Source organism: Argopecten irradians, chromosome 10, assembly GCF_041381155.1.
Source record: "Argopecten irradians isolate NY chromosome 10, Ai_NY, whole genome shotgun sequence".
Taxonomy (NCBI): domain Eukaryota; kingdom Metazoa; phylum Mollusca; class Bivalvia; order Pectinida; family Pectinidae; genus Argopecten; species Argopecten irradians.
Window position 1 is genome coordinate 41,301,005 of NC_091143.1, and position 15,439 is coordinate 41,316,443.

Consider the following 15,439-nt stretch of genomic DNA (forward strand, 5'->3'; position numbering starts at 1 on the left):
TTTTGTTGATGAACGAACAGTATGACTTACATCTAATAAATAACAAATAATTTCATATCTTGATTATGAGGTTAAATTAGAATTATATAATGAACATTTAGTTGTGACCCAATTGATGATTCAAATACCTGGTTTAAACCGTCATTTTCATACATTTACATCATATAGTCAAGGAAATTTATTAAAGTAATTAATCGATTCTAGAATAACTACTTTTATTCAATAGTAAAACCAGAATATTTAGTGGTTTATTTTATTATTGGTGCAACTACTTACAAAGATTATTTAAAAAATATCCAGTGCTTTGCTCCCAACATGGAATTTATTGAAATAGTTTTACCATTATTTAGAGTACTTTACTGGTACATCAAGGTAGATAACACTGATATGGAAATCTAAAACTGTCATTATCAGGTTGTAAAAATTACTTCGAAAAATGTAAAAAATTCTTGGATACAAATACATATATTTTTATTCCTTCAGTTATACTGTTATATCCTTGTATGTGATATGAAATATTTTACATGTTTATTGTGCTATGAATGTAGCAATAAATGTTATTTAAATATGAAAAAAATGTCTGTCCTATTTTGTTTTTCTTGTGTCATAGTTGTTTATTCTGTATTTGCTATTTACATAGCTATCTACCTTTTGTACGTATGTATGCACTGATTGTCAGGTCATGGCTTTTTATGAGTCTATTTAGTAGTAACCAGGGACTAAGATAGTACTCTATCTAAATCTCTGGTATATCTTCATATTTTTCTGAGAAAACAACATCAGTTTTGTTCACAAAGTGATGAAATCATAATTGATACCAACCCGCAAGGGAAATAACTGTAAAATACAAAGACAGAATAGGTTAGGCGACTGGCCAACACTCTAGGTTCTGAGTTTGAAACCAAGATGTTTCTGCTGTCTTATGCTGACCATAGGGTGGTGGATTTTATTTGAATACTACGGATTTTTCTGCCTCCAAAACTTGACATACCAGTATTCATTATTATTGCCCCTTGTTGTTGCCCTTATAAATGAACATAAACTCAATTGGTTTAAGCACTTCTTCTCCTGAATTCATATTATTGAATTGATTTTTTGGTTAGATAACTACATTATCGGTATTGTTCTTCCTTCAATGGGTACAAAGTTGTTTCTTAATTTTGCTCAATCTCAATAGGCTGAATGCTCTGGAACTCTGCATGTAGTATGTGTACAATGTAATCCCAATACAGACCAGACTTGCCTGCTAACAACTGATATCTGGTTCACATTCATTAAAGTCACTAGAATATCTGTAAAGAATATGTTTTTTATGACTTTGATTTTCTAATGCTACATTATATATACTTTTATATATAAGACATTAAAAATGAGCCAATTTCTCGGTGACGGTGTTAATGTGGAGTATACGTACTTGAGAACAACTACAGTCATGCTGTGGCATTTTAATTTCCGCAATTAAATGACATGAAGGTATATATGCATACAGGCTTGGCAATTCATATATTGAAAACAATGTATATAGTTGAAAATGTCAAAAACCTTAACCACTTGACCACCACGGTTGTAGTGGTAAAGTGATGCAGTCAGTCAACAATGTACATGTACTTTTAAAACAATTGTCCATTATGACTGTCAATAATATGAATTTTAAAACAATTTCTTGAACAATATTTGAAGAGTACATATTATACTTCTCAACACAAAGCCATATACATAATAATATTCGTTAATTAAATCTTTAATTGTGGACTTCACCTGGAGGTAGAGCATAACAATTGTACCTGATGCGATCATTGTATGAGCATTATTTGCATGTAAACATAATAGCACGTGCATGCACATCATTTTCCAAAATGTGTGTATTAAAGTCGAGAATCCCAATACTCGAGGGACGTTTGGATTGTATTGGTCAGTAACTTTGGAGTTTTATGTGTATGTTTTTGTGAATATCGTTTTAGAATTATTATACCACGTGTGAGAGTCACAGTCTAAACATTATAAAAGTATTGGAAGTTAATGTATAAAAACTGTAAGAAGCCAAGCTCGCCTCTGTATCAACAGCAAATATAATATGATGGGATGATTTGTGCATCGACTTTAGCAGCATTTGCTTCAGTGAGAAGAGTTTCACTAAATATTTTCGATGAGATACAGTAAGAACATTTATATGTGACCATCATTAAATGACCCTCTGTATTGGTAGAACGTTCAGCAAAACTAACAAATCATGCAACTGTTATCTGAAATACAACCGTCAAAGATCTTCTGAATGCAATCGACACAGCATCGTGTTAAATTATAACTATTGGAAATGAAAAAAAAAATGCATTATAGAATTTATCTTTGGGTTGATATATTATATCCAGATTATCCATTGTAATGCTTCTGTGTTATGGGATTAAATCATATAAGAACAAAAAAATCTGAATAATCGTCATGTCGTTTGTTGTCGGAGCTCATTATACATCATTTGTATCTGCCTTCGAAAGATATGAAGGGCGACGCATTTCTATGCTGTCTCTTCTAGTTTTGTCAATTGACGAATCTCTTGATGATTTGGTTGGCAACGGAACTTTGTACAATGTAGTATTTCAGCTTTCGAGTGAATGTATACAGAGTTTGCTATTGTTACTTGCCAACTCTTCTAATTCAAATTTTCCTAGATACTCCAATGCCTGCAACGTCTTAAAACTAACGTGGAGGGGTTTTTTCATGGATTTAAAAAAGATGAGGACATTTTTATCGTTTTCAAAGTGAATGAGATATATGGACTGATAGATTTGAAGATGGACCTCGCTCCTCTGTCATCTCCAATAGAAGTCTCTCTAGGGCTGTGGTTGGTCGATATTTTTGCTCTTAAAATACCTTTTTTTTAGTTTTGCTACGATATAGTAAGGTGGATATCATGACAGTGAAAGTAACCCCTAGAATAACTAGGCTGCTAGAAAGGAATCAATGGCCATGAAAAATTTCTGATAAGACCAAAACAAAAAATATATGTCTGTTTATAGGTTAAAAAATAAACTTTTTTTTTGTAGAAAACAAAAAGAAAACAAAAATAAAGGTTAGGGGTAAAAAAAGTAGAGTCGGTCGCGAGATCGGGTAACCCAAAACAGACATTTTTTTGTGTCTAATGGTAAGAAACAACAAACAATATTTGATATTTCATAATTATGGAGTTTAATCAACTAAAAATAGACAATAAATTATGTTAGATTTAGCTTCGAAGTTACATAAAATAAAACTGTAAAGAGCTGCTGGTGCTTGCGTGTACATACTCCATAACCATACTAATTAATATTTACACACGTGCATGCTAATAGGCTGTCACGTGACGCGACTGTATTACTTGCGATATAATATAAGGAATGAATATTTAGACCACACCAGTAAAAATCACTCATCTGTACAAACTTAATACTGCCAAAGGTAAAGTGTTCTGTGGTCATGCTATAAATAGCAATGAACCAATGAAGCGCCACCCTTCATACTTTTTTCAACTTAAAACAGATTTAGACCTATCATAAGAACATTGAAAACAATTTAATTATATACAAATGACTCAAGTCACTATCTCAAAGCATGTTCGTTTATAGCAGATAATTGATATTGTAAATAGATTTGTCAACGAAATTACATAGTTTGAGATAATAAAGTTGATCAACTTATAATTGTTTCAACAAAATATAGAACTAAATGTAATCTAAATCAATATATGCATTGTTATATAAAGTACCTATATACAAAAGAACCTATATGTGTATGTACATTTTCAAAGAAAACAATATTTACAAAATCGCGACTAGCAAACAAATTCATAAAGCATGATGATTTTAAAAATGGACAAAATAATTACAAATGTCAACTTATCATATAAATTAGTTAAATTCCTAAAGTGTTTACATTTATTTAAATCTATTGCCTTTTTTTTCTTAATCAGATATATAGTGTTATTCAAGTTAAATTAGAATCGTTTCTTCCAGAGAAGAAACTTAATGGCTAGAAAATTTTTCATAAATGTAATCATCCAAAATATACACAAAAAATTACCACATACGAGAATTGTTTCATATTCCAGACGGAAAAGGTTAAAAACAAGACATATTGCTATGTTATAGCTATCACAGATATCTTGGAGAGCATCAAACTTCTCCAGCACGAATGTGGACGGATAATGCTTAAAGTCCATACGACTTTCATCTCATAAATTATACTACGCTAACGGCAAAATGTCTTAAATTGGTAAACTAAATAAAACTAATTATGATGTACGTTTAAACGCAACTCTTTTGTTATAGAGTACCCTACATATTAATGTAAAAACTTTGTCGAATGTACATTGTATATCTGATGTTACATTAATGGACATCTTCTGAAATTATGCTTACTATCAAACTACATGCATGATAACATTTTGATTTTTTTTCTTTCTTCTTGTTTGACGAAATGTGATAATTTCGCGATGATGAAAGTTTATTTTTGTAAAAGTTTCCAAGTTTAAACATTTCACATCTTGAGCTGTAAACTCCTATGAAGTAAATAATTTAGAAATATGTTTCTTTTATGCTGGGTCTCATAGAGGCTTAAGATTGGAAAACATATGTTGAAGAGAAATTATAAATTGAAAACATATCTAGTTATTTCAACGATGCATACAATACATATGATTATTCATCTTTTTGAGCAAACGCCAGTAAGAAGGATCTTGAGCGGTTTCTTGAAAACCAAATAAATAAATTATGCATGAAATTGTCTATAATTGGTTGTACTATTAACTTGTCTATTTGTTCGATCCATATCTCATGGTTGGTCTATTTTTCTTGAATGGCGTCACTTTCCTCTTTGGTAGACGTTCTGACACCCAATCAGGGTGGATGATGAAGTGACCACGACACAAGGGCTGGGTTGTCTGTAACAAAATGGAAAAAAAACATATCATATTTAGCAATGCATTTGTGGCTGGATCTGTACGAGCGTAAAATGAAGTTTTTTGAATACATTGCAAAAGCCACTGCGTAAAATAAAATTGTTAACACGCGAAAAAAATCATTATTTATGTTACCAGTACATAATACCTAGTTATCTGGTGATTTTAGCATACCGTTTTATTATCATATATCATAACGATATAATGAAGAATTACCAGAGTGTATCTAAAAACACTTTGAGTTGAATCCATTTTTTTATTTATAACTTTAAATTACTGTAATAGTATTTTCTATTCATGAGGAAACACGTTGAAGTGGAAGATTAACACAATGTTTAATTTACGTAGGTTTTAAAGAATAAATCAGTAATTCAAAGACGACCAAAATAAGTACATGTCAGATTCAGCTTTAATTTTTTCTTGGTGTTATTAATGTCTCATATATTTATTAAGTTTATATTTTATGCTATAACGTATGTGTCTATTTATGGAATGTGTACCTTGTATATCAAATTATTTCAACTTTTTGGACTGTTAAGTGTATTCTCGTTAAAAGATGCCAAAAGATACTATTGTCTCATAAACATGCACTGATGTTGCATGTTTTTAAGTATATCGACCAACTTCATGTTAAGAAGACGAATAAAATTAAAATATATTTACTACAGTATAACTCATTTTTCGACAATGAACCAAGCACTCTTTTTAACATAAAGAGCAGTAACTCTTGTCCATGAAATGCTATAATCTATTTCTAAATGTGGTTGGTATTGTACAAAGACATACAATCAAGTTAATTAGTTTTTTAATGTTAATGACTAGATCTAGATCTTGTATAAACTACATTTCATTACGTTAAGAGTAAAGTTAATTTTGTGTTTATTAGCAAGACACAAAACAATTGAATTACATATGGTATTCTTCTATTTTAGTTCTGTGTTAAATATCGCCGATAAGATTAAATTGGATTAGCAGTTTCACTGACAGTAATATTATATATATAATCATTCTGTAGTGTTAAATGTTGTTTCACGGCATATCAAACGTTTCTACTACCTAATATATCGTTTAAACATAAATAAAACATAAATTCAAATATTAAATCCATGCATTTTCTTTGTCAAATCAACAAATTATGTATTAGAAGTTTATGTTCTTCAAACTAAATGAACAGCCATTGGCTATAGCTCCATGCACCAACAATATAATGAACACAGGTCGATAAGTTTTGTTATGAGTCTATGATAACCCACATTAGTGCACAACTGCTGTTTGTGTCTATAACTGAAGGTACTTACTAGGCACTGAGTCTGTATCAATATCGTATATATACAATAAGTAAACACATACTTAACTTAAAGTTTTTCCGCACAGGTAATTAACATTTCGAATTTCTCTTGTTTTATCTGACATATTGATTTGCGATTTACAGTAGAAATAAATTCTAAAGCATTTTTTTTCCAAAAGTACAGACAAGAAAAAATAGTTCGAAACCAACATATAAAATAGCCGCCATCGAAAAAGAGGCATAGGTTTTAGTTGATGGAACATTAGGTGCGTTCGAAATTCTTGTTATAGATTGATAAATACGATTAATAAATTTCAATGCCATAATAAACGCATCAGACCCTGCTTTGTCATATATGTAAAATCAATAGGACGGAAGCTCTTGAGATTCCGACGATGGATATGACATTGATATTGTGTCCTAAATTGTAGCCCTGTTGGCAGAGATTTTGACTTAAATATTCAGCATTATGAAATATTAGATATACATACGTACCATAAACATGCTGTGTTCATGTACGTAATCCTGTGATTTGGAGATTGGCTGACGTAGGTATCGTCTGGCAGCACTGAGGTCGTCAAGGTCAGAATAACTACGGTGCATTTGTGGTAGAGAAGGTAGTGCCCTGAAGTATATAGAACAAACCGTTGAATGAATCAATTTCTTTGATATGTTCAATGTAAATCACTTTCTATTTTTTAAATTTACAAGAATTTTGATTTCAATCGTATTTATATTTGCTGACTTAAATTTCAGCAAAAAAATAATAAAAAAACTAACATCGCAACGAATTGCACACCAACACTACTTACTGGAATCAACTAAGAAATAAAATCTTAATATGCATTGGTTCTGAAAATCTTAAAATCATTTATTCTTACTTCATTCTTGTTACTAGTTTTTATTTACTAGTTTTTAGCAGCTCTACTTAGGTAGTTTCTTAAGGATTCCCAATATCAATAGCTTTTACGAATGTGTGCACACTTAATCATTGATTGACATTTTTTTATTAACAAAGCATGATAGTTTGCTATCCGTAGTGCTAATTTGCTCACAACTGCCCTACCTAGGTGACATGTTTCCGCCTCCAGGCACCCATCTCTGTGCGTAGGGGTTTGGTAGGTAGGTTTGCGTTGACATCGGGAGTTTTGTCTGACCGAATGTGTAAGTGGTCTCACGTCTTGGACGCATGTGTTGAGGGGGGATCATGGGGAGAGTGCCGTTCAATGCCATCATGCGGTATATAAAAGCTTTATCTAGAGAAAAATATAATTGGGAGACTCATTATTAAAAAAACATATTCAAAAGTGTTTTTTCACAATAAATACTAGAGGAAATATGATATGGTAACTGATAATTGCAAATACAAATTTGGTGACTTCTTATCAAAATAGTTTCATTAAAAACTTATCAAAAAGTGTTGTATGATAGTAAATATCAAAGGAAATACAAAAATGTAACTAGTACAATGTAATTACAAATACTATTGTTTATGGGAGAAAACTTCTATATGTGGAAGCTAATGAGATCGTTGTCTGCAATGTAGCGTTTGGAAAAGTTTGATCTGCATCGTTAGCATTTTAAGAGAATTGGAAATAAAATGTTATAATAACCATGGACATCAAATGGTGGTGCCAAACTCAGCTCAAGCTTAGCCATTTCCATATCTATACTAAACTCAGTTGACAGATATAGTCAACACGGCAATTTCTATTTAAAATATATTGTACAATATATGTCACTTTTACAAACAAACACAATCGAGAGAACAATTGCAAAATGTGAAGTGAAATGAAATGAAAATGACATTTATTAATGTTTACCGAACACCTCCGTAGCGCTAACGTCAAGTATTAGTCACGTACATGAATAATTTAATCCGCTTATATTCCATAATTGTATACATTTATATTCCAGGCAATGCACAATCTATTCACAGTTTCCGTAATATCTACTTTAATCGTATTTAAAATCCATAACTCACAAATATAACGAGCACGTTTAATCCATTCGCTATATTGACTACCATTCTATAATATATTGTAATAAGGTTAGACTTTAAAACATACAGTTACAGTTATATTTCATATGTAATATACTATGCATGTAGCTATAAACATATAGTCATCACGGGCAGATAACCACAGCTGATCATAGTGATATTATACTTATAAATTCAAACTCATTTACTCTTTCATTATCAATAGGACACTTACCGTAATTACTGTTTAAGTTAAAGCCTCGCGTAACCATGATTTAACGACGTTCCAATTAGGAATACTTAAAGGATACTTACCGTAATCACTAGCAGCGTTAATCCACGATTGTAGTTCAGGAACAAAGGTCATAGGAGGTCCACGTGTTATTTCCTGTAGGTAAAATATAAAAGGTTACAATTGATTTCCATATAGGTGCATTTATTGTCGTGTTTTTTAACTTAAAAGACGACAAAGGTTTTCAAACTCAGTCTTGCGCAGCTGTCAATGGCGGAAGTACAATATGTTAGTGCGACGCCAGTTGTTAACTTTGAATGTATGATCGGTTACGTCATATTCTGTATGGTGCATGTGTTCATACATTAACTTATATCATACAAGTTCATTCAGCCTCGTTCAACTATTGTAGAAGTTCACAATATGTCCATACAGCCTTGTATATCTATCCAAAAATGTCCACTACATTCTTAGTGTTGCCATATTTTTCTTACGCCTTGTACCATTATTTTTATAATATGCCTGTTGTATCGTATGTCCATCAAACCTGTTACAGTATGTTCTAGAATTATTTAACCGTACTGAGCTCTAAGCTGTCTCCTTTTGAGCTTACCTTTCAAAGTATCACCAAAAAACCTTAAAAATATGGTGTTCATTTAGAATAGAAAAATAACATAATACTAATTCATATATGACACACAATGATTTCAAAACACCAGTTTTTAAATGGAACACTTGTACAAACAAGAACATTTTATAACAATGATATCTTCCTTACAAATACTTCTTTTTGAATCCGTAAAATATGTTTTATTTACCAGCTATGCCATTTTGTCTTTTGCAATGCATTGTCACATTGAAATGTTTCTGAATATGTTATCTATATGGAAGTGCCGTAACGGGTATTTAGGGCTAGTGGCTTTATGGAAAGTCAATCTGCACGCAGTTTTCGAAATAATGTCTATTGGAAACGACACTCACGCATTAACATAACTACCTATTGGTTTTATGATAACTATATTTCGAATATTTGAACTGTTATCCCATATATCCAACCGTCTCTCAACTGAAATTTCTTGGGAGAAGCGACAAATAGTAAAGCTTCCCAAATGTTGGATAGGCAAAAGCATACCAGAAATCATACACATACTCTTAATTATTAAGATGTGTTATCAAAACAACTTGATTATTTTCTTAGATAAGTCACCTTGTTCTGTGCCTTCAACGGTTGCAACCAATTCCTATGAAATATTTTCTCCGTGAAATCAAGTATCAAATGCATCCATAACACCTTTCAACACAAGATCTATGAACCATCTTCTTTCCTAACTTTGTACAGTATGAGCTTGTTAATAGACATATCCTACGTTTGACTTGCCTCTCAAACAGACAATGCCAAATAACTTCCCCCGACAAATCTCTCACATCATCAATATTCACCTAGATTATTCACACGGGTGTATTTAACAGGGTAATATATACTTACCTTCTAGTGTCAACGAGAATTTAACTACCGGTCTGTTATTTCCCACTATCAAATACGCACTTATCATATCCAAGGTGTCGTAAGATTACACATTTTACGATCAGATACCAACAATAAAACACCAAGTATCACCTTACCTGATGATAGCTGTTTACATTTTCACACGAATGTTGCAATCACGTCGAGCTATCAACAAAAATGATCCCACACGACCAATGCTAGCGACACTTGTAATCGATGCCAGTCGCGAATGCAGGTCAAATGTGATTTGGCACTTCAGTAGTCTTAACGCCTAGGCGTATGTTAAAGTCTTTATGAATGGTCAATGGTTTTGGTTTGATAGACGTTTTTCTGTCAAGGTTCCAACAGGAGGTCCGTTGATAAATTAATATTATCCTCTTCCAGACTATTTCGTTAATACCGGATTAGGTTAATCTAACAATGATAAGCTTAATGATATATTGTCAAAAAGATATTTGTAGATATTTCTTTAAATGTCTTTATAATAAACCATTTTTTCCGATTCAGATATACGTATATTTAGAAGATATATCATCAGAATGTTTGAATTAGAAATTTATGTGAAAAACAACATAAATTATCAAAATGACTTTGATAAAATATTGAAGCTCGATACCATGACAGAAGATCATAGGTTTCCTGTTTAGATTAATGCCTACCTTCCTGTCATCGCTTTGTATATGATATTCAAAGGAGATTTATATATCATAGCCTTATTTGAATGGCTTCTTACAATTAAAATACACAGTCTGCTACAGATGAATAGCATATACCTGTTAAGACAAAACAAGTACGCCAAGTCATGTTGAAGTACAACCTGTCTATTCTCTGTTGTTTTTGCGTATTCAAATATTCCTCGGTTTGGTTATTTTGTATGTATTGTTTTAATTCTTTGTGATAATATTTTACGTTAGTATAAACTGGATCAAGTTGATACCGCAAACCAAAACATAGTAATAGTCAATGAAATTAACGCTCGAACTGAAAAATGTTTTTTAATATATACATGCAGCTAGAAATACTATAAAATTTATCATTATGCATCTTGGTCGATCCAACAATGGACTTTTGATTATATACATATATATGTATCTTTGAAATTATTCAACAAAGGCACAAATAATAAATATAAAGTATAAAAAATGGCTTGTTTAATTAATATATCAAAGTGGTTGAAATTATTTTCTACAATTAATTAGCGCACCTATGATATTCATTGACGTTTGATGGACTTTATTGAAAAGTAATATCTTAATTAAGTCTTTTATACAATTAAATTGACGTTTCGTTAATATTTCTGGACATTTGATAGACATTACTTTGGAGAAAAATCTCTAAGCCACCATATTGTAAAGTTAAGTCTTTTCTAGAACGTATTTGTTACCTCGTTAATATTCATGGACATTTGATGGACAATATGACAGAGAGAAATCTTTAAGCTAGCTTATTGTTTAGTTAAGTTGTTAATAAATCTTATCTCATTAGTACATCTTAGGTGTACAACAGGAACCAGATTAAGCCGTACAACTCGACCCTAACACCTATTTGACATTGCAATTAAAGGGCCAAGCCTCGGTCTATTGCTCCTACATTATCTCTGAATTGTGTATAATAGAAAAGTGTGGTGGATATATTCATATTTTATCAACATCAAGAATGTAAAGGTTCGAAAACAATACGCTAAGTAAACCACGGCCTTAATCTTCAATATATAGATTATGTTTTAACATAAGGTATTATCTACTGAAATAACAATTGTCGGGGCAAAGATTGCGGCGTTAATGCTTTTGAATTGTACGTGCTGAACTGAGAGTGATGTTAAAAGTGGTAAGAAGTAGACTATGTGATCTCGCATATTCAGACATCATATTTTCTCCACATTCCTATTTTTTTTACTTGTTTGTAAATTACCATTTTTTTTATCTATTTTCCTTTTGTGATACAGGTATTTTTAACAGGTGTCATAGACAATTTTATAAGAAAAAATTCAATGTAACGTGTACAAAATTGTAAGGATTACGGGTTTATTTAATCTTAATATAACGATAATTGAAAGTAAATTAATTTGGGTTTTGTTATCATTCTTTTAAATTCTTCGAGGAGATATTTGGACGGAGAATGAAAAACATTAATATTGAAGCAAGTAATAAACCATGGTTCATATTGCTAAAGTAAATAAATTTTGGAATATTCTTTACAGTTGATTAAACTCAAAGAACAAGAACGTAACATAAGTTTTAATGGTCTATCTTAAACCGGATATTCACAATCTGATGACGTAATGCACAACTCAAACCTTGATAATCTTTAGACATAACGGGTCAAGGTTCAAAAGCTACCTCCCTAAATCATACAGATAACATTGTTAACTTCGGAATTTGAATTAATGGCCATATGTCGACAAGGAGATAAAAAAATAATCAAACAATATAAAATTCAACACGTGATATGTTTTTTCTTTATCATTGTGTTGGATTATGTAAGATTTTCTACCCTAAATATACTGATTACTCACACTTTATATAAAGTATTCATAGAGACAAATTGACTGTACCTACTAGGTAAAGTAAAGATAAAAGATTAACTTGTTGTTACGCTGTTTAGTTTTTTCAGCAACCAACGAATTCTAAGTAATTTTAACTAAGGACACCAAAATTTCTTTGCGCTTAGAAATGTTCAACGCACCAGTCTGCTGCTAACTAAACGTTTAATATACTATGTGTAACAAACAGACATATCAAACCACAGTCGACTCAATCCAAAAGACGATCAAATAAAACTAACATAATCTAGAGAGTATTTAGTATCGATTATTAAATCGATTGAACGTGCAAATAGTGAAATAAAAAGATAAAATAAGACAAGCATAAACCCATTGACATTACCAAACATGAGAATCTTTCATATATAAAGTTATGTAACTCTTTGATTTCAATTTTGTTTCTGGATATTCGATTCTGCTCATTTGAAATCTAATATGTGATATTATTAAATAACCCCTATCTGGTATACGACCGACGAGACACAAGGGTCTTTGTGTCTCTATTGGATGTAGTAAGACAATACGTTATATATATATAACACTGGAGGGTATAGTATACCTACACAATGATTGCTAAAATATCTGGCCCAATTTGCTTTAAGCATAATAACACCGGGCGAGATAAGTAAAATATCGGATTGCCGACATTGAAGACGTATCTTTAACTGAATAAACCTATCTCTGTATTTACAGATCCGTTTACAAGTTTGTGTAATCTACCATGAAAACATATTACAACGAGATTGTGAAGTTATCCCAAGACTTAAACATCATACACAGACATATTATTCCATATTCTGACCGTTGAGCCAAATCATGTTTTAAATATATTTAAAAACATTACACCCGCTTCACAATGATATTGTAGCGAGATTCTGGTTTAGAGACTTAACTATTTTGGTTCGAGGTTATCATCCAAAATGGCTACGTTTGTGCTTGACCACCAGTATAATACGGACAAAGTGATCCCTATCGGGACTAGCATGATGGAATTATTCCCACATTCTACTCTAATCGCATACCGAGACGAGACAACAATCAAAGTAAGTACACCGAGTTACAGTACTGTTGCCATCTGAGGGTGATTAAACTTATTTGATTATGTGTGACACTAATTTTTTTTAAATAATTGTTTCTGCAGTCGCCGTTGTCATCTTCCATTTATATATAACTTATAAATGAGCGATGCACATCATATAAGGCAATTTTGGGGTCAAAACATGACATCAACATGTCACGAACTGCACCAATCTTATTTCATATTGCGGTTAAACTCTACATTGTGACACATTTATAAGCTTGATCTGAATATAAAGCTCACCATTAATACATTTTGCATCTTACAATAGCAGATGATGCCAATGTATAGACAAACGTTGAAAAGAATTTCATATTCACGAAAGGATTCCACGATCAACGTCAACTGTGTTATTTTTTAGAACAACGTATCAAAAATGTTTGGTTGCTGACAAAATATAGTGGTGGTGTGCTGCCAGTGATTGATGCAGGGTTTAGAATGTCCAACTTTAGTTACCAGAACCTTCACCTGTCACGTGATCTACACGAACCAGAAAAACAAAAAATAAAGAATTGACACAGTCCCAGAGATATTTAGACCTAACTTCGTTATTACGTACCTCTTGGTCGCCGAATGCATAACCCGGTTCAGTAGAGTTAGGCCTGTCTTCGATGTCGTCTGCGTTGTTTCCTGGTCTAGGATTGGGCCAGCTGATGCCCAGAGATGTGTTAGGACGAGGGGGAGGAGGATGGGGCACTTTATCTTTGGTAGGAGATTTGGTTTCTGGTTCTGGCCAACAGATCCAGTGGTAGTCCTGCCGTGGGTCGGGGGTTTTGGAGCGTGGTTCTTTGGGTGGAGAGGGTATCGGAGTAGCGCCTGAGCGAATATTTTCTGAAATATATAAAAACACCAATCCATTAATAAATTTAAGACACTGCTATAAGGATTAAGATAACAGCCCTTCGTCAGACCTATAGTACATCGATGTGCTAAATTTATCCACAGATATTGTACATGTACCGCGTTTTATATATAATGAAAACGTATGTACCAGTCGTTTGGCGAGGCTCTGAACTTTAGGGGACAGCCTCGAACAATTACCTCCAAATACGTTCCCTTATGACTGGTAATGCCAGTAGATATCAGTAACTACTAGTTACTGCATAGCAAGAAACAGCATGTTTCCAGACTGTATTGTTTAGGTTACATTATTGCAAACGAAATCTATATCTGAACCCTTACACCACAAAAACAAGAAAAACCTGTTGTTCAATACACTCGTCTGGAACAGGTAGAATATGATATTTTATACATTGTATTGTAAAAGTCGACAACAAATGACAAATGATACAATATTATCAGACACGGATTGAAGGGGATAAATCTTTACTCTTTTGAATGAACCAACACGTGTTTGAGTTTGGATTATAAATGTTTCAATATTAACACTGTCTGTATGATAAAGCCTTAAAAGCATAGCCATATGTTTTCAGCCTGAATAGACATTATCACGCCTGGAGATTCCATACAAGGGGCTTAATCAGCGGGGCCTTATCTCTCCGAGTCCCTAGCACTTATAGGGCAAAGAACATAGATAAGTATCCTTGGTTTCTCTACACATGTAGAAATACACAAGGCCACAAAATTAAGATAACCATACTGTATGCATAACACTAGTGTAAATTTTGCAAACGTTAAATCGCCGTTATTAACAGGAGTCAAAATGTTTGTGATTTTAAATCAAAAAGGAGAAAAACATAAATTATAGCGGTTTTACATCTTCGTAATTTGTCTATAATAGTACTGTATAATTCAACCTTTTCTCAAAATTTAGTAAAACCATTTTCGCAATCATGGCAATCTGCTGCAAAATTGCGAAAACATTATCTCTCTGACAATAACTAGTTGTACGGTATATACATTCTACAATTTCATCAAATA

General features: G+C 32.2%; 2 protein-coding genes across 3 annotated transcripts in view; one reads left to right on the forward strand and one right to left on the reverse strand.

Annotated features, from left to right (window-relative positions):
• Positions 1-3,159: 3,159 nt before the first annotated feature.
• Positions 3,160-15,439, reverse strand: part of LOC138333927 (uncharacterized) — a 35,931-nt gene continuing 23,651 nt past the window's right edge. Inside the window, exons 4-8 of the mRNA XM_069282591.1 lie at positions 14,118-14,389; positions 8,515-8,587; positions 7,285-7,474; positions 6,714-6,843; positions 3,160-4,912 (exon numbers count right to left, since the gene is read on the reverse strand). Of these exons, the coding sequence (XP_069138692.1) occupies positions 4,784-4,912; positions 6,714-6,843; positions 7,285-7,474; positions 8,515-8,587; positions 14,118-14,389 (794 nt within the window). The 3' untranslated portion in view covers positions 3,160-4,783. The remainder of the gene's footprint in view (positions 4,913-6,713; positions 6,844-7,284; positions 7,475-8,514; positions 8,588-14,117; positions 14,390-15,439) is intronic.
• Positions 13,156-15,439, forward strand: part of LOC138333928 (uncharacterized) — a 67,640-nt gene continuing 65,356 nt past the window's right edge. The window contains exon 1 of one of the 2 annotated variants that reach the window (XM_069282593.1): positions 13,156-13,523. In XM_069282593.1, the coding sequence (XP_069138694.1) occupies positions 13,401-13,523 (123 nt within the window). In that variant the 5' untranslated portion in view covers positions 13,156-13,400. The remainder of the gene's footprint in view (positions 13,524-15,439) is intronic. The other variant, XM_069282598.1, reaches the window with a different exon arrangement.